Genomic DNA, 26,103 nt, shown 5'->3' with positions numbered 1-26,103 from the left:
GTGGCCTACATATGTAAAACAGCAGTAGTAGTAGTAGTTTACACGAAGTAAATGTTTCTTTCTGTTACTTACCGTTTTGCCTTTTAAAAAGCATTATTCCTTGACTTTCGATCTAAATATGAATATTTACGTTATTGTTATGTAGCTGTAGATAGAACTAGGGTAAACCAACCAGTGAAGGAACATTACCCAGAGAACAAACATTTCATATATATTGATTAAAAATAAGAATTTGAAAGTTTTTCTTTAGATTGATTGGTAACAATAGCTTACTGCCAAACAATAGTAAGTCATCTAGCAATGTTTTGGATTACCTGGTTAAATAGACATCTCTGGAAAAATTTTTGAATTTATTACTATCTCTGCAACACCTTGTTTCTTTGAAAAAATTATAAGGTGAGTGTTTGTATTTATATGTTTGTAGTGGAATTAATTGCATGTAATAGTCACTGTGAAAAAGAGAATTCAAAATATAGTTATTGAAGTTAAATTTTATTTTTTTCAAGCATCATAGCATAATAAAGTACTGAGATAAGGGGGTGTTTATTCACTGGATCACCAAACGATGGAAAACCAGTGAAGGAACAAGTGTTCCTTTACTGGTTTTTTTTTCTAAACTAATGAAAATAAAAGATAAACTTTAATTTTCTTGTACCTTTAGTGATGTTCCGCATCAAAAGTACGTTAAAAATACGAAAAACAACTTCTAACCAGTAAGGGAACAGGCATGTTCCTTTACTGGGCATAGATTTCCCAGTTAATGAACAGTATGTGTTACTATATTGACACTTTAATTTTCATTTCATGATTACAAAAAAAAGTTAACATTTTCCAAGTATTTATATGTTATAATTTCAAGAATAGACTTGTTTTTAAATATTTGTAAGGCTTATAAATACATAAAGAGCATTAAAAAATAACCAAAATTAAGTGTTTCCTTACTGGGTGTTCATTCACTGGTAAGAGCTGTTCCTTCACTTGGTCTTCTTACTATTTGTTATTTGAACCTCCAAAACTTTAAAACAATATTATGTAAGTTCTCTACAATTTTTTTACATAATTTGCAATAAGTAACAAATATGTTGACACTGTCATTTAACTAAAATTACGAATTTTGAAATTAATATGATTTTTTGAAAGGCAAGCAAAGCTTAAGTGTTCCTTCACTGGTTAGTTTACCCTATCATGATTTTGAACATAAATATTAATAAGGAAACTAGTGTGATACCACTTTTTTCTTTTTTGGAAAAAGGAGCCGTACTAATAATAGGAAGCAAGGTACAAATGGGTAAGGCTGCTTCCCGAAGATTGTGTTGTTACATGAACGTTGCCTTTATTGCGAATAATATTACATTCTTATAACTGCTGTGAGTTTTCAATAGTTATTTATGACTCTGAGTGACTGTGTGGTTACGTTAAGCTCATCTTTAACCAGCGCCTTCAATGCTAAGTTGAAAATGACACAAAACATCCCCAAGAAATAAAGCCAAATAGTTTTGTAAAAAAATGTAAAGCGTTTGTGATCTTCTTATTTTTTAAAAAAGTTACCCGAATGCTGCATCATCAGGGATCATACAAATTTTCGAAAATTGAGAATTATTTATTGATTTTAATAAAATTTTGCAAAATAGCATGAAATTTTTGCAAAATAGCATAGTTGAAGACCCTTTATACAAAATTGTAGTTTTTATATAGAAGTAAAGAACTTCTCTGTGATTTTTTTTTTAAATAGCTAATATACACTATATTTTTTTCTAAGGAATTTTTTTAGCTTCTCAGAAGTCCCGGGTTCTGGGATAATTGTCGCTCCCCTCCCCCCTTTTTGAGTACCTACACAATTTTCTTAAATGGTCATTAAGAAATAAAAATGCCTGTTACTTGTTTCACTGAAAGTCTATAGTGTTTTCAAATTTTCTCCATGGAGTTAACATATCCCCCAGGCCTTATCTCAGTAGTGGAATAAAGCCGAGTGCAAGTGTAAGCATGATTTTTGTTAGAAAAAATCATGTATAAAAAAAAGTTCATCTTTAAATTTTCAGGAATGATCTATGGTTTATTACTTAGCAATGAATAACTTCATTAAATCCGACAATTACTAGGTCGTACAGTCTAGCTCCAACAGTCCTTCGAATCTGAATAGCTCATCCTTATCCCTCTTCCTCTTAATTATGGCATAGATACAAGGTTTATATATTTGTAATAATAGGCTATTAATGAGTCACGACGTTACAGAACTCGAAGAGACCAGTTCAAATTGAATCGAAAATTACTTTCTCGTAGATTTAATATTCAGTTAAGGCAGATAATAATTTATATACTGTTCTAGTTCTGTTATTTCCCCTTGGTTACACAAATTAAAAATACCTTCTGTTACAAAGCATTAATAAAAAATTCTGGATGGCACTTATCAAGTTATATAAGTTAGTGATTCATTCGTCATTCTTCTTTTAGTTGTCTATTTTTGGAGGTAAACAAACATTATATGGGTATTATCTTGTATTCTCGTTATATATTGATATTATCTTGTATTCTTGCATTATATAGGCATTATCTCAAACGTTACATTGTGTTACATCTTGTATTTAATTTATCAAACACAAATCAGGCTAAATTGTAAAAATAATTTAGTTTCAAGCATTTATTAAGTTTATACGATAGAGTTGCTATTATACTACAAGTTTTTGATCACTATTTTTAAAATTTTGATAACTGTAATTTTATATTTCAATTTTACTGTATTACTGTATTTTATTTGCAGATCCAGCTAGGATAACAAAGCTAACGCGTAACGTTGTTGCGGGAAGTGGCGAGAATGCTGATTTTGAATGCCAAGCAGTAGCCAATCCATTTGTTAGTCGCATGATCACTTGGCGGCGTAAAGGATTTGATATGAGTCGGACACACGAAACAGTGGAGCGAGGCAAATCAACACTAACAGTGATGAACGTGTCAAGACAGGATGCTGGCGAGTTTGAATGTGTCGCCTTCAATGGTATAGGCACAGAAGCGGTGATGTTGGCACAGCTGATAGTCAAGTGTGAGTTGTGAGTGGTTTTTAGATTTAGGTGACAATTTGCCACACCTATCAGCAACATGCTTTCATTTTAAATGTATTTTTAGTTTTATGGTTACATCATACCGATTTAGATTAATATATATGTAATTATTGCAAATTAAAGATGATTAAGTTAGGCATTAAAATTAAAGAGATGTTTTTTAACGATTACTTAACAATTTTCAGAGCCAATCATTCTCCTTGAGTGTCCTAGATATTCTGAGTAGTACCATTTTAGGATATCAATTTTATAACATTAAAAGGAATCTAAACTTTTTTAATTTGACCTGCTGTTACGATATCTGTTATTATTCCTTAAAGTCGTTTCAAAAGTAAATGGGAGCACCAGAAGGATTTAAAATTGCATTACAAACCATGTCCGGACATGCCATAAACCCTTTTACAATGAGTTTTCATTAATTTATTTTGCATATTTTTTCATTATTTTGTATTTTATTAGGTCAAAATAAGTGAAACAAATATTATTTTCAACATTTTAATAATTTGTGGTTAGGAGATACAGCATGAAACATCGATGTCTTTTTCTGCGTTAAATGTAAAATCTTCCAAACAATAGTCTTTCAAATTTTCACTCATTTGCATCTAAGAGAAACAATTATCCATTATAAAAATTTCACTAATTTATGAAATCTATTATTGATAAATTGTTGAATCTGATTTTTTTTCCAACTTACTTTGCTGTACAAATATAATTTGGATAATCTAAAAGATTTTTTTAGTAACTATTAGATCGTCTTTCATAATTAAATGACAAAATATATTTTGCTTGTAATTAGGGTGGCAGAAAAAACTAACAATAGGGACACCGGTAACTTATTTGCATCAAAGAGTTAAATGCACTTTTTTATGAACTGATTGTTCGTGCACATTTAAATTTGAAACTTACATGTTATTTAAATAATTTTAATTTTAAGTTTTCTTAGAATTAATATTAGAAATTGCGTTTTAGTAGATCTAGAAATATCTGTCTTAATGATTTGGTTCCGAACTTGGTAGGCTTTACTAGTCAGTCGTTAAAACATTGGAGAACGCGTAAAATAGCTATTTCTGAGCCTATATGAAAGTAAAGTTGACAATAATTGTTAAAAAAAATATATAATAATATTAATGCCATTTAGGCAAAAAATGTAAAAATTCAACGAGCAGCCAGTTGATAATAGGGAAGCTCCTGTAGCTATATTTACTATAACATTTCTGGCCATGAGATGCTTTTGTTAATCTTTAAGACCTTCTTTTCAAATTCGCAACCACTGTATAATATCAATATGCATATGAAATGTGAAGGGAAAAAAAACTGGATGACATTGATGTAATTTCAAAACCTTTTATTTGCAACTTAGTGGATACGGAATGGAACACGGCATATGCATTAAAAAGATAGTAGATGAACATAGTAGATGAAAGATACGTTTATGACATTCTTTTATGACAATGACTGCGATTAAATTATAGTGAGTACCAATGGATGATTTTAAAGTCAGGTATCACGGAGTTTTCCTTTTACCACAGTCACTAAGCCACTAAAAAAATAATTTTGTTTTTGTAATCATAACGTGGATTATGCAAATAAAAATTTATCCTGAATAGTGTTTCATCTAACAGTCAGAGTTTCGAAATGTAACACCCGGTTTTAGTAGTTTAAAAAGGTGAATTAAAATATGTTCAATTTTTAGTACAAACTCTTAATTAAGTTATGAATGCAAATACACGAAAAATACTTTCTCACTTTTGGGTTTTCGAATTTTTGGTTAAATTAAATTTTTAACTATGTGATTTTTTTTTTATTTCTTTGAAAACTTCCGAGATGTGGTGATATGCAGAAATAGTTAATATGAAGGAGCCCAAACCTTTGACTATTCTTCTGACTAAACTATTGGGACACCATATTTTCAAGCTTTTGGCTATCCCTTATATTTCTATAAAAATCGAAATACGTTGAAAAAAATAGATGATTATTATGAGAAAATTTTAAAAAAAATAAAAACACTTTTTTTGTATCACATACCTCAACAAAATAGTCGATATTTTTAAGGATCGGTGCTCTGTTCATGAAAACCCAAGGTTAGGACTTGGGTGCTATTTTTTTTATTTGCTCACTGAACTTTTCAATCAATTTTCATATCTTTAAGCGATTCCGCATTGAATAAAACTGTCTTATTCCTCAGGCATTAAATAGCTGTAACAAACTTTCTAAGATATATTTCCCCAATTATATTTTTTATTTCTAAATCTACAATTCACTAACTGACAAGAACTCATTCTTAGAAAATGAAAGATATTTTCGTCGCATGCACAAACTTACTTCAATTGAGATCGAAGAATTACTAGATTGATGTAAGTTTCCGGTCCTCTGACCAAGCCTTCAATCTTATCTGGACCGTGTGCTCTAAAAATTCTTTGAATGATATATGGATTGAAATATTTATCTGAATAGTTATGTCTATAAATTTCAAAAGTCGTGCCTTTAATTATTCATTTTCAATTGCAGTCAAACCGGAAGTGCGACTTCCACACAGTTTTGTAGATGTGGCAGGAGAGGAAGGAGAGGCTGCCAGATTAGTCTGCTTGGCGGAGGGGGCGCCAGCCATCAGCTTCGTCTGGTCATATAATGGCGGTGTTATTGGCGATAACTTCAGCAGCAGTAAATACGCTTCTCAAGCTGCCCAACTAGACGACATGACATGGGAAAGCGTCCTCTTTGTCAAGCACCTTCAAGCTAACGATTTCGGTTACTACACATGCGTCGCTCGAAATGAACTTGGGCATGATCATGTCAAAGTTAAACTTCGAAGAAGAGGTAAGCTGTTTAAATCTTAAGATAATTTAAATGAATAATCCAACTCTTGGCACATAGTGTCATAATTTCGCAACGCGCGTGCCACGTGAATTGAAAATAAATCTCTAGTTTTTTCTGTCTGTGTATAGCTGTGTCTTTACGATCAGTCCCTGATCGTATAGACACGGCTAGATGAACTGATGGACTGATCGTAAGCACACGGTTCCCAGTAGAAAACCGAAGTCAAGCATCACTGGTTGGGGTCAGTAAGCTGGTGGGTAGCCACTTTGATCAACCTGCGTAGGGATCGAGGGTGCTCGGTATTGGTCCTCATTAAACTGATCTACCGTAAAGTTAACGACTTCACGTGCAGGTCGTTGGGCTACCAAAGCAGGGGAACCATCCCTTCTGCAGAGGATCAGAATTGTGAGGGCATGCCTTCGGACCATCCTCAGGGATATTTCCCATCGCCAATAGCCCATTGTGCAGCTCTAGTGCGACTTAAATGAAGTACCTACTTACCTACTAATTAGTCTGTCAGGATTCCGATTCCACTGCCACGCATTTGGAACGCACCTGAACTGAGGGACAATGTGTGATGGACACGGGAAGTATCGTTCCCCTATTCGAGGGAGTGGGAAGAGTTAGAAGAGAGACTCTCTCTTTGATCAGTATTTGAAGAATAAGCTGAAGCAAATTCTTCAATTCTTTGTTCATTTCTTCGTTCTTCGAGGCTTATTCGTTGAGTGTAATAAGCCTAAAAAATCTCAAATGCTCCTTTTAAGTCATGTTTATTTTCTAGAACGCACGAATATGAAAAGTCCAAATTCAGAATTTTATCATAGAACAGAAATGATTAAGTGAATTTAAAATTTAAATTTTTATTATATTGAAATTTTGTTTTAATTTCTTAAGTTTACCTAAAGTGGAATAAATTCAATAAATAAATTCAAATAGTAAGAAACTCATTTATTTAATGGAATATATTTAGTAGAATAAATTATCTATTTACAATAAACTTTGTAAAATGATATATTTTTCAATTATTTCATTTTTCACAACCACCACATCTACTATACAATATAAAAATAGTTTTAAAATGACATTTTTCTTTCAATCATTTTTAGGACCACCCGATCCACCTTACAATATTCGAATAGTAAATACCTCGTCAGACAGCGTTGTACTCAGCTGGACTCCTGGTTACAGCAGTGGTCTTCCCCAGCAATTCCGAATTCGCTATCAAGAAACAGATTCCACCAATGCCAAGTACACCGATGTATTTCCTGCCAATACCACTGTCTTCACATTGAATGGCCTGGAACCCGAAAAAGAATACACATTTAGTTTGTCCGCTAGAAATATGTTGGGAGAAAGCATGTACAGTCAAGAAAATGCCCGTGCTTTCACTCAAAGTACGTGACTACTTGTTTCTTTCTGTACTGCTATAAAACAGTTGGTTATGACTAGATATTCTAGAGGCTTAAACCACGCGGAAATACAATATTTCAATTTTAGCAATTTTTAAGAGATGTCCGTGATATTACCAAAGTATATCCAGAATGTTAATATTAATTTAAAATTTGTCCATTATCCATTAAATCACTCAAACTACCTTAAGTATGAGTTCAAAGCATTTCAGCATGGTAGACAGTAGAAATTAAAGTAGCATTCATCTCCGTCGTGAGATAAGATGGAAAGCTTACATCAATGTTTCATTGCATGCTGTACTACTTCCTAACGCACCTCTCAATCCATAGCTTGAATGCTGTTTAATGTATTCTCTATTGCTCGAAAGAGATAAATTCCGTCGACATTAATTGCTGACACATAAAGTGGCACCATAGCAGTGTTCATAACTAAAATTTTAGAATGATTCAAAAATCAATCTGAATAAATACTTCATAACTAAATTTTTATTTAAATAAAAATACAAAATTATTTTAAATAAATACTTAGCTTCAATAGTTTTAAATAGTTAGTCATACTGTATCACTTTAGACAACCCAACAAACTGAGTCTATATAAATATTAACATATGCATAACTAGTTATTTAATACTGCTTAAATTATTACTTAAGATAACCTGACAAAAATTATTATAGATTAATATAGTGTTGCCAAATTATATAGAAAAATATTCCCGATTTTGGTACCACGTAAGGTTAATAAGTATGTAGATGAATCCTTATTCCTCTCTGATTGCACCACAATGGCTTTGTGATCAAAGGCGCTGGTCTGTCATTTCGAAAGATCTGGGTTTGATCATTAATGGCTTGAAGCTCGCCAAGCTTTAGGTTTATGGGTAGCTGATTTTATGGGAAATAAATGTATCTCATCCTTGATCCTGAAATTGTGAAGTTTAGGCTGTTGTGGGAATGATTTAATTTATTTGCTTACTCCCATCGTTTTCCTCTAGGTTGTTCGAAGAAAAATAACCCATAAGAATAATGCTTAATAATATTGTATTCTTAAAATATGTACTTATGTTAGCGTGTAATATACGATGCCAACTAGAATAGAATGAGTTGGCATAGTTTAACGGACACAAAAAGACATTTATACAAAACTTTATTTATACACTCATAGTACAATTTTCTATTTCTACATTGCCACCATAGTTGATATGACAGCAGTGCAACGTAGGATCAGTTTTGTATCGTAGGGTCAATTGTGACAATAAATATTCGCTAATCATTATGATATGTGATCTTAACTAATTTGCCGAAACTATACATATTTTTGTTAATAAAACCCCTTTGCAATTTGGTCAAGTTACTCACCAAATCATTAAAATGTTGATTAAATTTTTTAAATCTGAGCCTGTTTAAATAACAGTTTCGAAAATAATTACTAGAAAGTAAAAAATTAAGATGATTTAGGTGAATAAGAGTTATATTTCAAAGACGTATAAAAAAGAAATACGTATTGACTAGATAGCGTTTCTACAATGAAATTTTCATCCACGAGATTCTATGCAATTCTCAATCCTTATTGTGTGCTCTATACTTCTACAAATTTTAAACTCCTATACTGAATGGCAATTTGCTCAGCAAAATTTAAAAAAAAAGTCTACTGTTCTTCTTAGCACACTTCTATAAAAATACCGAGTTAACAATTTTGTCAAAGTATTTTGGAGCTCTTTGTGCGCGTTCTATGAATTACAATAAAATAAGATCAATTTACTCTTAATAAAAATAAATGAAGCAGTAAATTATAATTTTTTAATGTAGATTTTTTTTTAAATTTTCAGAATGGAAACCTGGAAACTTGTCACCCACTGGTGCCAGCCTTGATGCTCTGAATGACAAAAACTCAGAACTACCGAAATTATTGCTTGTAATAGTATCAGTAGTTGGAACACTGCTTCTGATTTTAAACATTATCCTTGTCAGCTGCTTTATTAAAAGAAGAAAAAGCAGAAATAACCGTTCAAGAGGTAAGTATAATTTCATGTGCTTGATCTCAGAAGAATAACAATTTATGTTACATTTTATAAACGCTTATTTTCCACCATTGAAGAAGCAATTGTACTGCCGATGAAATGATTGATTTATTTGGCGATGGAATGACGATTTAATTTTTTTGGCATCGTTCAGGAAACAACTACGTTATTAGGCACAGAAATTAAGTTGAATTTACATCCAATTGAAAACTCATGGGGAGTTTGACAGATGATACAACAACGATTGAAAATAATAGTGGTTTTTTTTAAAAAAAATATATATAACTGGAACAAAATAATGATTATTAGAAATATCTGTGAGGTGATAAAATATTCTTCTAAATGATAAACACTTTCAAATTAATAATAGAAATCATGGATTTTGGCATTTTAAAAATTTAATTAATAAATGTATTAATTATTGACCAAGTTTTGTTCTATCAAAGGACACTGTAAAAAATTGCGAATTAAATTTCTATAAAAGTACCAGCATTCAAGGTGCCGGTACTGTGTACCGTAAAATTTATTTTCACCAAAAAATTTTAGGGAGCAAATCGCAATATAATAATGGTTATCGTAAAATTACTGAATAACAAATAAATATCACTGAAAAATTTACGGTATAATATTTTACGGTAAAACTGCATTTTACGGATGATGCACCCAAAGTGCCGGTACTTAATCTCGTAATTTGAGGAGTAATTTTCTACAACGTTTCTTGTTTAAGCAGGAACAATTTATCGGATTTCTTAGAAGGATAACACGTTTTAAACTACTTTTTCTACAGAACAAAAATCACTCTTTTGTACTAAATTACTAATTAAAACTGCATATAAACTTGTATATGCATTTTTTTTTATAAAATGTTAAAGGGAACTGCGATAAAATCACGTTTAAAGCATCATATAATACATATTTGCATTAATATTTACGATTGGTTATAATCAAATTAGCAGTACGAGATACTAAATACGTCATGTCAATCATTTTTTTTTTCTGAAGACTCTTAATTTAAACATTATGAATGATATACATGCCCATACCTCATTTTATTAATTTCATACTGATATTCTGAATAGGAAGTCCGAAAGCTCTCACGCAAGCTACAACACCAGATTCTGTGATGTATACTCCAAGTAAATACCAACAAACAATAAATGGGGAAGCTATTTGTCAAGTCGAAGACAAAGACAGCTATCAAGAAGAGATACTTATGAAAGAGCTTTATGTAAGTGCAGTTTTTTGATTTATTCAAATTTAAAAATAAAATTTATTAACAGTATTTTATTTACAAATGTATAATATATCGGAATGGTTTCGGCACTTTATCTAAAAAAACTAATTTCAAACTTAAATTCATTATTTGGTAAGCAGGGGGTTCTAAATTTATAAGTTATAAAGTAAAGTTTAAATATTTAGAAAATATTTTTAAAAATAAGCGTGAATTTGAGATTAAAAACTACATCTAACGTATAAGTTTCTAAATAAATTTTTTCTAGATTAATAATGTGTTTATCTGTGCTTAAAAACTTTAAAACATTTAAAAAAATAAAATCTAATTGTATACATTGCTAAATTTTTGAAGAAATTTTTTAAATATTCTTACTTAAAGCTTGATAAAAATAATAAATTTAAATTTCGACCTTAGTCTTTAGTACAAAACATCGCTGCTAACATTATAGAACATCTTCCTACAAAATTTTTAACAATTCTGTAATAAACTTTTTTTGTAATGTGTATAAGCATAAAAAAATATCCTCAAAATTAAAGTTCTTTAGAAAATTCAGTTAAATTGCAAATAATTTCTGACAAGAAAAAAATTAATAACTTGAAAATTGGTTTCAAAAAAGGAATTTTATTTGTCTTAAAAATATAAGTTATTCAAATAAATAAGGGTTAAAATATTCAAAGCTAAAAAAAGTATTTTATGTGATTTTGCCCTTCAGCATACAAAAAAAGCAACTGTAACTTTATTTTTATGCGTCGGAGATTAAAATAAGGAGTTTAAGAGTTTAGGTGAGCTAATGAACTGAAGTATAGGTATAGATACTTATAAAAACAGAATCAAAATTTTGTCGAAATTGCTGGTTTTAAACCTTAATCAAATCGTTATCATTACAATTAATGTAAGTCGAAATAAGTTACTCTCAACTTTATTGTAGACTCGGAATAAATTGTTAAATGCATTCAAATAGGTTTTTTAGCAGTATTAAGTTTAGTGTCTAGTTTTTTTAGTATCTAGATTACAGTATGTTAAGCTTTGATAACTTCATAAAAAAGCTAGCTCTGGGTTAAATTTGTAAATTACAGTTGTTTTGAAATAGAATAGTTCCATAAAAATGTTCTCCTGTTTTAAAATTGTTCTCTTTATGCAAATACTCTTATGTGCCATACGATTTAACATATTAAAAAAAAAACACGAGAATCTGTGAGGCGAATGTTATCGACGAGGTCAACCTTCATCTATCTAAAAGTACCCCAAGTTAGGATCGAGTTAACTTGTCGTATATACTAATGAATTGGTGTTTAATAATTGTATTGGTAGTTACGCTACAGTACTCTCCCGCCAGAATTTTATCTGCGACATAATTCTATGAACTGATACCATTTTATTGTTTACCGCCGTTTTTGCGAAAAACCGGGAGAGCTGTGTTAAGTTCACCAGGTTTTGAGCCCTGGTGGTGAGAGCTGTATCACCTTGTTTGAAGATTGACGTCGTCGATAACATTCGTCAAGCAAATCTATATATTTTTTGATGTCACATTTTCGTTCATGTGAATAGATCCTTAAATATTAAGTTCACTTTCGTGAAAATATAGTTTTATTTCCAGGAAGCTAAAAGACAAGTTAGTGATAAATGCATTCCAGGTTATCAGTCTCCAAGTCCATTTGGTGAGTATGCAAATTTAAATTGTTAAATTGAATAATATATTTTTATTTTAAATTGAAATAGATGCTGTGGCAAAAACTTGATCGAACAAATTTTAATATAACTTTATTAAAAATAAATAAAAGAACAAAGTATTAAAGAAATAATGAGAAGAATAGACTTTTACTGATAAATAAATTTAATTGGTTTTAAAGTCAGCGTTTTGAAGTGATACAGAGGGGCGAATGATTATCGAAATTGTCAGCAATGGGCTGCAAAAAACTATCTAATACTATATATAAATACTATAAATACAAATACTATAAATCTATTCTATTCCCACCGAAGAGATTGTTTTAGAAAGTTCATTTTTTGTGCACAGTGCGAAAAAAAAACGGAAAACCATGAATAACTTGTGATTTTAAAAACGGATCTTCACGTTCTATGACTCTCTTAATGGCTAAAGGAGTTGACCTCAAATATGCTAATTAACAAGTTCAGACGATATTTTAAAATACGAAATCAGACACAAAAACGTTCTTTCCCCGAATAAACATGCATTTTTATTGAGGGATTCGGATTTGTTACCCCCTAAAATATATTCCCCGAATTGCTTGCACATTTTTTTATTGAACAGTTTATTTAGGATTCGTATGAGACATTTAGCCTCATAACAAACTTTTTTTTTGTCGTATGCCTGTTCAGGCAGGGGGGATGCGATTGTTCCTGTTTTTCAGTGGCGCCATCTATGGCCAGGAATTCGACTTTCTGCCTCGCCATGCACAACAACCACAGCCCGTCACATTCACACACAAAGGAGAAAGGACATAGAACACACACAGAGAGAAAGAAACATCCATGCCTTTCCCGGGATTTGAACCCAGGATCTTTCTGATGCAAAGACATTTCCCTGCCCACTAAACAGGCCGGTCTGCATGACAAACTTTACATCATATATAACACATATTTACAAAACTATAAAAATATTTTCAAACTTGTAACAAAATTATATTGTTTGAAGTTGCAAGGAACATCCTTACTTTAAAGAATATAATTCTAAACTCTATTATATTGTTTAAAGTCAAGCTGCGTAGACGATAAGAAATAAAACAGACTAACTTCAACTAATTTTTCGTAATAAATTTTAATATAATTAATACTTTGATTTTCAAATACAAAGTTATGAATTCAGTTTGTTGATCAACAGTTTAATGCAGACGATGCAAATATAAAACCCGTATTGCTTGTTTAGATAGTGTTCTATTTTGTTTTAAATGTCTTACAAGATTGTCTCATGGTTTTATTTTCTAGACTTAACACAATCAAGAAAAAAAGATAACTGTCCAGATATCCTTAAAAATAGAGGAATGGTACGTATTTTTCATTCTTTTTTTGTGAAAATCGTATTACATTATACACCGAAGAGCCATTACATTATAACCCCCTCCCCTCCATCTATAACAATGGGCTCGCCCTGTTTTTCATGGTTTCTCGGCCAGGAACAATGTTTTCATGTTGCACATTATGACCCATAATCCTCATAGACAATCCCTGACGTCTGTACTTGAACATAGTTCACCCATTCATGGCAACAGTTTTTCCTGCGGTGGATGGTGTTTACCAACTGGATGACGCACCATGTCATAAGGGTCGAATCGTCGAGGAACATTCCAGTGACTTTCAAGTCATGTCTTGGCCCCCAAATTCACCTGGCCTTAATCCAATAGAACATTTGTGGTTCTACTTTGAAAACCAAACTCGTGCTGCTACGCTACCCCCTCGCAATGTGAGGAAATTGCAGGATCAGTTGGTGAGCGCTTATTACCAGATACCTCAGACTACCTATCAGCACCTAGTGGAATCAATGCCACGGCGAGTGCTAGCGGTTTTGAGGGCTAAAGGTGGTCCTACATGTTTTTAGCAGGGTGGTTATAATGTAATGGCTCTTCGGTGTATATCAATTAGTTAAAATTGAATGTTTTTCCCTTATTTAAAAACAAAGCATTTCGAAGTAAAATGAGGTTAATAATATTATAATAAATGTTTTTTATGCTTAAAAGTAATTTTATAACTTCTACTAATTTAAATCAAAACTTTTTGTGGATATTTAAAAAAAATTAAGATTTAGTCTTTAAATTTTTTTTATTTGAATATTAAACTAGAAAAAAATATGAACGTATAAAACGTTCATCTTTTAAAGTTTTAAAGACAGAACTTGCAAAAACACTTATAAATAGAAGTTTAAAATCGATGTCAATATATATGCTATTGCTCAAAAAAGTCACCAATAATTTGTATGAATGTGATAACATAGCACCAATTATGATAAAAAGTTTTTCAGCTCTTTTTAAGAGAATCAAAAATAAATATGAATAATTACTTTTCAACTAAGAATTTATATCTATAAAAATACAAAAGTTTCCTAAATAAGTAACTAGTGCATAACTCACTATTTAACATTGTTTAAACTAATTCTCTAACAAACAAAATAAATCTAAATTAATACTTAACGTATTACTAATTATGTATAATTATGTACTAATATTAAGTAGGTTTATATTAGTTTTATATTAGCTTATTTATTATCTTTTAAAAAAATATTGATGATGATAAAATAAGATAAATTCTATTAACTTAACTGCTTAGTCATTTAAATTTATATTAAAAAAAACAATGAGGCACAAATTTGAGCAAAATCTGAATTAACATAAATTACTATTTCGTATCTAGTAAAATATATTTCATCTTAAAAAAGAACAAATAATCAAGGAGTTATTTTCAATTTTAATAAAATAATAAATTTTACTGTTTTATTTTTAAATGCAATCCCTAAATAAAATAGATTAATCTTTAAGAAAAAATAGATATATAATTTTCAGTCTAAGGTAACAAATATTTAATTAAACAAATCGATTTATAACAATCATCTAACAGAATATATTAATTTGTTTACGTAAGTTCACAAACAAATCTTACAGTTTCCGCTATTTGGAAAGTAAATTAAATATTCAAGAATTATTTATGATCATAATACAGTTCTCAATAAATATTTTATGACATTTATATTCAGCCCTATTTTTTAGTTAGATTTATAATTCCTTTATTATTTTCCCCCTACTTATTTCAGGAATAACGTGTGTTTCCCGTGTTATTCATTTAAATCAAAGCAACTTAATTTTATGGTTTCGCTACCAGAAATTGTTTTAATTAATTACACCATTGTTCAAATCTTCTGTTTATGTTTATAAAACATCACAAATATTTACATTTCTGCCGGGCATGGAATGTCCATGAAAAAGATATGAATGTATGAAGAATGAGTATTATCCAAACCATGAAGCACTTAATCTCCTGACAAAAACATTTAATCATACTTAATGGGACAAATTTTATTTTCACTGAAAATATATTCTGTCTGGTTACATTCCATCCCTCCAGGAATGTACTCTCGAATGCAAGCAAATGAAAGACACAAAATTGTGTTACACAAGAGACTAAATAAAAAAAATTTATTGTACTTCATAATAGCTAACCCAAAAACTTTGGAAATTAATCCTAATCCAGTTCCTAATCTAGAACCTAACGGAAATCGTAATAAAACACATCATAATTTAAATATCGCAATGGAAATTATTAAGTAATTTTTATGAAAATCTAAAAAAAAAAACAATAATAAATTTTACTTAGATTTAAAAAAATTAATTTTCATTTAATAACGTTTGCGAGGTGAATGTTAGCAACGGAATCAAATCATTGTTACGTGTGAAAAATACTTCGGTCTATCTTGTACGCTAAACGAGAAGAGAGTGCAATATCAATACGCTATTATACAAAAATAAACACCCGGTAGATTATAGTCGCCAATGAATTTTTAATAAGAAGAATTTGATTGGTTAAATCGAAGGACTCTGAAGAATCGGATTAATATTTCAAATCTTTTAAAAATAAATAAAAAAGAGTGCCTTAACGTCTGAAGTAAAGGACAACATGTCACTAAAATGTAATTTTTGAGGTGAGAAGATTTTAGATTTTTTTCACAATTTTGCTTTGCGAACTAATCTTGGAAACTGTTCTATGACTAACTTTGCCGTTTATTATGACAGCACAGTTGCCCTATAGCACAAGATAAAGGGAAAAATCTGCAATACGGACATGTGGTATCAAATCAATTTTAGAAACAAATGGACATGGTGTCCTTTCCCTCCGACATACAGCTATATAAAGCGTAAACGCTGAGAAAAAAAACAAAGAAAATCGTTTTTTAACTCTTCTTTTCGATTTGACAAGAATCTTATAAAATTTTTTAAATAAAAATGCAAATTGTAGTAGGAAACAATAACAATGTTAGTCAGTTGGAACAAAAATATTTCATAAGTGTGACTGTTCATTGGGTCTTCAGATTGAAAACGTTGTTGCTAGAAATTTCACAGCGCCATCTGTTGATAAGCTTTAACTGTATTCGAAACTTACATTAAAAGCACATGTTGTTTCTTTTATTAATTTTTTTTATGAAAATGCAGCAAAATGTGCCTTTTTATACCTTTCCGTGTTTTTTAATTTATTTTTCAAATACTGTATACTGATATACTGATCTTTGTTCTTTTATCAATAGGATCACGTGAGCTTACAATCAGTTCCTCTAAGTACTACACTTTCATCAAGTGACGTCATTACCACTCTTTCAGACGATTCAAGATACTCTCGAAGAGTACTACTACCAGACGAGCCTTCAGTATGCAGTACAAGGCAAACGGACAGTCCGCCTGGTAGCTGCATACTAGGAACGGTGGGGAGCCACCTTGTGTGATAACTGTGACTGTAATCTAAACTTTTGTCTGTGTTTCAAACTTAAGTACCACTTGCGAAGATGACGTAGAACGATGGGAAGATTTAAGCCCAACGATTTTAGCTGAAATATTAAATCATTACATTCATAACGAGTACATTTAAAATTAAGTTTCTTCATCTAGAGTAAAGAGAGTGGTTCTGTGAGCTTACGTTGATTTACAGATTTTTATTTACGTTTGCCATGTTGATCTATCAAATACGATATTACCAACTATTATTTAAAAATTATAATTTTTTTTAATTATATGTAAATGTTACGATACGCAAAGGTCAAAGTATTTAACTAATTTTGAATTATCTGTGAAAGTATTAAATGATTTTAGTACATATGGTTTGGATAATTTAGAAGTTAAATTGTTGACTATAAGACATATTGCATAAGAAATACCTTGCCGGAGTTAAGAATCATGATATTTAAATACTTCGATTAAAACACTTAAATATATCTTTAAAATTTTATATTGCTAAATAAAAAAATTGTAGCATTGTAGCGTAAAAATATATTTTAATTTGAATGCGAAATATACGGGATTGCATAGTTGCACAATAGTTTTTAATAGGTTTATTTCGTTAGAATTTTTGTTTTATTTTTCTAAAAAATATGTATTTTTAGTAAATGATTTTAGTTAAATCATGTTATTAAAATAAATGAGAAATAAATTAATATAACAAAAACGGTGAAGAAAAACAGTTAAATGATTATATCATAAACTTTAAATCAGATTAGCTTACATCAAATGGGAATAAAAAGGATTCCATCAAAAAGGTAAACTCAACACGATTATATCAAATTGGTAAAAAATGAAATGATTTGGTCATTGGAATGAAAAAAAAAACGATTCTTTCAGAGAAGCAAGATAGTAACGATTTTATCAAATGAGTTAAATTAAATAATTTAGAAGAAACGTAAAAATAAAACGATAATTTCAAATGGGTAAGAAACGATTCCACCAGGAAGTAAAAACAAAACAAGTATTTCAAATGAAAAAACTAAAACGATTACTTCATTGGATTAAAAAAAACGATTGTATCAGAAAAGTAAAAATGTAGCGATTATACCAGCGATTATACCAAATAAGTTAATAAAAGCGATTCTCTCAGAAAAATAAAAATAAAACGATTTTATCAAATGGGTAAGAAATGACCCCATTAGAAGGGTGAAAACAAAACGATTATATAAAATGAGTAAAATATTAAACGATTATATCAGTGGGTAAAAAAATGGAACGATTGTATCAGAAAAAAAAATTAAACAATCCCTTCATTTCTTATTTTCTTTTTACGAAAGGAACGAAACAAAATGTTTAAAATTAAAATTATAATATCTCGTTATAAAATATTGAATTAGAATAAAATAATCTATTTTAAACAAATATTTTGTAGATTGTGAGTAATTAGAAAGTTAATTTTAACATATTTCCGATGTGAAATGTGAATTTGAGTAATTTATCCATAATAATAAGGGACAACATTTCATAAAGTAATTAATGAGCTTAATCATTAAGTAGCTCATAGAATTTAAGTTTGAGTGCAGTTTTAACATCCCATAAGACGAAAACATGTAAAGGTGCAATTTTAATGTGTTTTAAAAGTTAAACTATGAAGAGGTTTTAAGGAAATAGAAAAAAAAACAGATTTCGAGTGAATTTAGAAACGAATTTATCTAAGAATTTTCCATGAAAGAATAATTCAGGTATTTATTTCAGCTTAAAAATCAAACCAACATTTTGTAATTTACTGAAAAAAAAATTCATGTGTTGTAATTTTTTATCATCATGTTTTATACTTAGAATAGTTTAAAATATTACATTTTACTTATGTTCTTGTTTTAGACTTAATTTTTTTATTATTATTTTATTATGATGTCAGGTACATCAAAAGTTTTGTAAGACTATATAGTTATTTGCAGGAAAAGATAGATATATATATGAGAATGTATATTGAGAAAATGAGTCATTTTGTACTTATTGTATAAAATTAACTTTATTATAAAAAAGCCAAAGAGCAAAATTTTTGTTAGTTATGAACATATTATGTAAAATAAAACTTTTTACAATAAACGTTGTGCATTAATCCTTGAAACGTAATACTTAAGCGGTATAAATTATTACAGAGTGCTTTTGGTACTAAAGGGTGTCGGAAAATTATCACATGATTTTAATTATCTGACATTTATTTGTACAGTAAAATATTGAGAAAATAGGCCAATGAGCCGGCTAATAACTCAATAATAAAAACTGAGCTCTGGAAAAAAGTGCAGCATATTTCATAGATAGAGAAATATTGCGACCATTTTTAAGTCATATCTTTGCTCATTAACTTCCAGTTTCGATTAATAAAATTACTTGAGTCGTTAGGGCTCAGGGTTCAACTTCCAATGAGGTGAACCATGTTCGAATCCCAGCGATGACTGTTTGATACAAATTGCGCATCTGGATCGCACTTCACACAGTGCCGATGTAAAATATCGTCAGCTCTACAGCTGACGATATTTTACATCGTGGATCATGGGTTAGATCCCCTTGCCGTTAGGCTAACCATGGGAGGTTTTCGTGGTTTTTTCGCCGTGTAGCGCAAATGCGGGTTAGTTCCATCAAAAAGTCCTCCACGAAATCAAATTTCTCCCAAGAAATTATCAAGGAGTTCCTATGCCTTCCGGGTAAGGTTCAAAATTACGGAGTTGAACATTAATAGTCGTAAACCCGAAAAATCCTGTCGAAAAATCGAGTTGACCTGTTTAACGACGGTTTTAAAATAAAACGAAATAGAATTACTTTTGCCTATGTCTGTGTTCTTCTGACTCTGCTCTAAATCTTCGCTGGGCATTATTTAATCAGTCTACAAACAGCTGATGAATTACAAAAATACAACATTAGCTTACAAAGCACAATTTGCCGACCACTGTCTCAAATCAGTGGTTCCTAATTTTTTTCGACTACGGAACCCTTAATAATCAACCTTCTTTTGGCGGAACCCCAACCAATAAATTTTAAGTTAATTGCATGTACACATCATAAGCTATAAAAGCTTATACTAAAAATATTTAGTTAGAGGAATGAAGATTTATCATCGCCTCATTATTCAGGGATGAGATTTTTCCGCTTTTTAGCGGATTTCCGCTTTTTTAACTTATATCTCTCAAATTTCAGCTTTTTTATAAAAAATTCAGATTTTCTAAAAATTTCATTTGTTTTTATAAGTATTCCGCTTTTCAGAAAATTCACCGATTTTCAAAGAGAAACAGAAAATTCAAACTACATAGCTACCAATCCTTTCTCATTTTTACTTATTTTATCTATTTTCTTCCCTTTTACACGCAGCAGATAAGATTTTCCGAATTTTTTACCCACCCTCCAAATAGATCCGATTTTCGTAGTTCGCTGCATCTGACAAGCCCTTTAGAGGTCCCAAGCCTGGAATCCGCTATTATCTCGATTCTTATTCACACGATTTTAATATCAAACATAGCTTTTCATATTTGCGTGTTGCAATTCTTATTCACGTGATTTGAATATTGTACGTTGCGATTCTTATTTACGAGATTTAAAAATCCAATATTGTTATTCGTATTTACGTCTTTTTAAAAACCTATGTAGCGATTCGTATTCACGCAAGTTTAAAATTCAATGTGTTGATTTGCTCATGCGGTTTATAATATCAAACATTGATTTTCGTATTTATACGTGATTTTAAAATAAGGCATTGGGATTCGCATTCACGCATTCTAAAAGTTATGCATCATAATTCTTATTTATGCAATCTAAAAATTACGCATCATGATTCGTATTTACGCTATCTAAAAATTATGAATCGTGATTTGTATTTACGCATTTTAAAAATTCTATATCCCAGTTTGTATTTTCTCATTTTCAAAATCGTATATCTAGTTTCATATTCATGTGATTTCAAAATCCATAATTGTTATTCATATTCACGCAATTTTAAGATCAACTATCGCGATTCTTGTAAGAAGTAAATTTTTTTTAAATTAGTTACTATAAAGGTGACTGTTTTTCTAACGACGATTATTAGTATATGTAAGTGTTACAACATCAGAGAAACTGGAAGGGAATATATTCAAAACTTACATTCTGTGCTTGCAAAGAAGAAAAAATAGGATTTGTCACAAGATGTTTGAAGATGGACTAACGACTAAATATAGCAAACATAAAAGATATAGCAAACAAAAGCAATCACTTAAAAAGGGATTTAATTAAAAAAAAATTTGGGGGGAAAAAGAGTTAATTAACTCATCATCAAAATTTTATTTATAATTGCTGTTATTTATGCTATAAAATGCAAAATTCTTATCAAATAAAAAACAATTATCTAAACAGTTGCTGATTGTCATGTAATTTTTCAAACTAAAATAGCAATTTTTGTATGTTAAGGAGTTACTATATATTTCTACTTCACTGTTATTGATATGTTTCAGAGGGCTGTAGTTAGATTAGACTATAATATGAACATAATGATTCGGTCCATTGTTAAAGTTTTTTTTTCCAATATAATTTAAAAAGTAATATTACTGATATATTTGCTATAAATCACATAACAGTATTTATTAAAAGAAATGAAATATTAATGTATATTCTCAGTAGTTTTAATTTGCTAAACCAGGTAGTTTTTCAAGTAATAATTGTCTCTTATGTGAACTGAGGAAAAATATAATTTCCAGCTTTATTTTTTCAATTGGTAATTTTTATTTTCACTAAATGTTAAGTATCAATGTAATCATTTATATAATAATAGATTAGTACACAATTGTATGTCAACACATTATTTATTACCTTAAACTGTCTGGAATTTATTATTAAAGGGTTCCGCTTGCGTAAAATTTACTATTGTGGAAATTCAGCTTTTTTGCATTTTGGCTAATCTCATCCCTGATTATTAATAATCTTTAATTAGGATTTATTTTCGACTGTTAAATTTGTTGTCCTAGTGATACATCCAGTTTAGTCACAAATTTGTTTGTTTTGTACATACATAAGCTGAAAAGGATACGCCGAATTATGTTTTATTTCGAAATGGAAACTTAAAAGAGCTGCGATAAAGGTTGAAAATGGCTAATATGGAAACATATTTCTTTATTCAAGAATTTAATCAGTTCGATTCCAAAAAGACGATAGAAATACTAATGGAATATTATTTAAATGCTTATTCTTTTCATAATTTATTATATATTGTTATTAAAAATTTTATATTGTCCTTTGAAAAATACTATATATATTTCATTGGCATTTTACTTGAATTAATTTCATAAAAGCTACCGCAAAAATAAATAAATTATTAATTATAATTTTGATATAAATATAATCAGAGGTTTCAAAACTCATCACTGGTTATAAAAAGAGCTAACTCACGGAACCCATTTAATTCTTCAACTGAACCCTAGGGTTCCATGGAACGCCATTTGAGAGCCACTGTCCTAGATCATGTGATTTAACTCTATAAAATCGTATACTTTGGAACAGAAAATACCTGTTTTATACTGTGCATTTCTCTAGGGATTTTCAAAAATTTAAACGTATTTTTATTTATTTCATAGGTAAGTACTCATCTATTCGGTGAGTGGGTAATCTTTGCCGGCCACGGCTTGAACCAGGGTTCGATACCCCGTGTTCAAAGCTGGGTATCTGATTACATTGTCATTGTCCTTGATCATGTCTGGTTGGCTCGTATTTTCCTCTACCGGTGTCAAAGCCGAAATAGGTGTCTAATAGCAAGTAAGTAATTAACAGGATTCTGCTTAGTATGCTTCAATAAAATTACTGAATCTAATCTGTGAATATTTTTTGTCATCTTACAGTTGTTTTTAATATTTTTTGTAACTTTACTTCATACTCCTGAAAAAATAACTCCTGCAGTTGTTGTAAAAAAATCTTCTTTAAGGTGTAGGTGCTAATAGGCTTATTCTAGAGAAAAAATTCGGTGCATTCTGAGTTCTTAAACGCTTTATAACTTCTGAGTTCTCAGATTTCTATTTTTCTGTGATATATTACGATTTTCTACCAGTTTCAAGACAATTTCTTTCTTTCTAGCAGTTATCTAGTAATTACGATAGGCATAACTCTTTCATCTTTTTTGATACGATCAATTAGTTTCGTGTCAGCCGTGTTTTGAAGATAGATTTTATACAATTTATATCTATAATTTCTTCTGCGCTTGGAAAGGAAGAAAGTGAAAAGAAAGAAACGATAAGAGATTTTCACATTGACAAGAGCCTCATAAAATGGAAGTTAGAAATATAGACCTCATACCAACAGGAAATAGATATTGCCTTTTTGATGTTAAAGAACGTAGGAGTGACTACTTCACTTAACTTCTTTTCTTTTCTCTTCTTATTAATAGGAAATAATTTTAGATCAGTCATATTAAAAAAGACTTTGAAACTATTCAATAAAATTCAATTAGTTTTACAGAATTCATTGTTAAACTCATTGTTCTTTTCTTTTCCTTTCTTATTAATAGGAAATAATTTTAGATCAGTTATATTAAAAAAGATTTTGAAACTATACAATAAAATTCAATTAGTTTCACAGAATTCATTGTTAAAAGAAAAAAGAATTAATTGTTTATAAAAAATATAATCGTTTTTGTTATCGGTGGAATGTAATTATAGAAAAGTTGTGAATGAAAACCGTAATATTTTTTGTTAAAAGTGGAACATAATTATAGAAAAGTTATGAGTGGAATTCTTTCGAAGGTAATGGCAAAAAATTCTAGTTGCTTCTTAGAATTTTTAGTTAAAAAAAAAAGAATACAAACTTAAATATGTTTTGATTCATAGAAACTTTTTAGTGTTATCGGAAAAAAAAAGTAATTACAGGAACGCTATGTATAATATCCTTTTGGATCTGAACAATATGATTCTAGTAGTTTAACAGAATTCATTGTTAGTTAAATTTAAAGAAGATAGACTTAAATATTTTCTTTTATAAATGCAATATTTTTTGTTAAAGGTGAAATGTAGTTTTATAAAAGTTATGGCTGAATTCTTTTGAAAATAAACGAAGCAAGTCTTGTCATTTCTCAGAATTCATACATAAAAATAAAGAATATAAACTTTAATGTGTTTTTTATTATTATAATATTTTTTGTTATCCGTAAAATGTTGTTTTAGAAAAGTTTTGAATGAAAATCTTCTGGATCTAAAGAATGAAGTCCCTGCTGTTTTACGTAAATAATTGTTAATAATTTAGTAAACTAGCTTAATACCCGTCTTTCCTTCCAGGTGTATAAAATAATCAAAAATTATTTACCAAAAAATAAATAAAGCTGAAACAATTCTTTTTTTAGTTAATATTTATTGCCATTCAGGTGGTTTTACGTTATTAAAATAAGCAAAACAAGATTTTTGAAGTTCATCACATCAAAATAAGCATTAACTGTATTCAGTATCATTTAGCATTAATCAATGTTGCTTGAGATTAACTCAGATAATCAAAATTTTACAGCAATCAAACATTTTTTCTCCGGTACTCATCCATTTAAAGGGAGCATTTCCTCATTATCGATATTAAAACTCTACAGTATCGATACATTTAAAGGTACCAAGTATTTACCAATACATTACATTGTATAATTATACTTGTTACCTGTATTAGAATTCTTGTTAGCAGCTAAAACTACACGGATAACCATACCAGCATTTCCTCTTGAGAAAATTAATTAAGGATCATTGGCTATAATAATAGAGAGGATATATTATATATTTGTCTTAAACTATTTAGTTTTAAATTTCTCTAATTCACTTTCTTGTATATAGCTTACACTTAGTACTTTTAACCAAAATTAATTAAGTATTATTGGCGTAAAAAGCAGAATGGTGATATTTTACTCTTCGTCTAAGCAAATTAGTAACATTTCTCCATTATATTCGGCTTTTTAGTACATAGCTTATTTTCTGTAGGTGCCTGTACCAGTATAATAATTCTCCCCGACACTCCGAATACTTAATCCAGGAGTTCCTTTGTCCTCTGGATTAGGTTCAAAATAACGATTCTACGGAGTTGAACATGAGTAGTTCCAAGCCCAAAATTGAGTTAGGTGTTTAACAAAGGTTATAAAATAAGTGCCTATTGAGCCATGGTGATTCAGGAATTAGAACACTCAAATTCGAATCCCAGTCAGAGCTGGTCGATTCGAATACCGCAACTGGCTCTCACCGACCACAGTGCTGACTTAAATTATCATCAGTGGTAGACGGATCTTAGGATCCCCTTGTCACCAAGGATTCGCGATTTCACGATTTCCCTTTCCATGTAACGCAAAAGCGAGTTAGTTCCACCGGAGAAAGTTCCCCACGAAGGCAATTTTTTCCTTATACTTGATTCAGGAGTACCCTTGTCTTCTGGATTCAGCTCGAAATTATGAAGATACGGAGTTTAACATTGGTAATAGTAAACTCAAAAATTAGATTGGCTGTTTAGCGACAGTTATAAAATAAAATAAAAGATAAGTGCTTATTACCAAAATAAATAAATTATTATCAACGTCAATAATAGCTCCCCTAAATAAATTAATACCAGTCCTTTGCTTCGCCTTTCCACAATCATTTCCCCTTCTAATTTTAAATTTCCGTACATAACTTATTTTTACGATTCCGCTAATTTTAAGTAATTAAGTTTTAAAGAACACGTGAGTCCATTTTGTGTTGATATGTATAAGTTTAAAAGCGTTGTATATAAAACATAGAGTAGCATAAATGTTGCGACAAACTTCTAGGGGAGTTCAAATCATCAGGAATAAAATTGCATAGGAGCCCATATCGTTATACATCGCTAGGAGCTATGTTCTTTTCCATATTACGAATTGTTTTTTCTTTTTGAACTTCTGAATAGGCCATAAAAAGAAAGCCGCTTACGACGACCTTTGCAGGTATTGGTTCCTTTGCAATTTTAACTCTGATGATGCGATAGAACTCCCCTAGAAGTTGGTTGCAATATTTACATGATCCACTCTTATATACAGTAAAACCTGTCTATAACGATACTGTAGGGACCTAAATAAAATATTGTTATAGGCAGGTTATCGTTATAGACAGGTTTGAAATGTAAAAGTATACGTTTAAAACTAATGATAAA

At 30.0% G+C, this 26,103-nt stretch overlaps 1 protein-coding gene across 1 annotated transcript in view; it reads left to right on the top strand.

Moving 5' to 3' along the window:
* LOC107449764 (nephrin-like) overlaps positions 1-19,074 on the top strand; it is a 233,334-nt gene extending 214,260 nt beyond the window's left edge. The window contains exons 15-22 of the mRNA XM_043038973.2: positions 2,759-3,037; positions 5,565-5,873; positions 6,980-7,267; positions 9,106-9,291; positions 10,377-10,525; positions 12,129-12,189; positions 13,478-13,536; positions 16,779-19,074. Of these exons, the coding sequence (XP_042894907.1) occupies positions 2,759-3,037; positions 5,565-5,873; positions 6,980-7,267; positions 9,106-9,291; positions 10,377-10,525; positions 12,129-12,189; positions 13,478-13,536; positions 16,779-16,973 (1,526 nt within the window). The 3' untranslated portion in view covers positions 16,974-19,074. The remainder of the gene's footprint in view (positions 1-2,758; positions 3,038-5,564; positions 5,874-6,979; positions 7,268-9,105; positions 9,292-10,376; positions 10,526-12,128; positions 12,190-13,477; positions 13,537-16,778) is intronic.
* Positions 19,075-26,103: the final 7,029 nt, after the last annotated feature.

The sequence above is a fragment of the Parasteatoda tepidariorum genome, chromosome 10 (genome assembly GCF_043381705.1).
Source record: "Parasteatoda tepidariorum isolate YZ-2023 chromosome 10, CAS_Ptep_4.0, whole genome shotgun sequence".
Taxonomy (NCBI): domain Eukaryota; kingdom Metazoa; phylum Arthropoda; class Arachnida; order Araneae; family Theridiidae; genus Parasteatoda; species Parasteatoda tepidariorum.
This window is presented reverse-complemented; position numbering and strand designations above follow the sequence as displayed.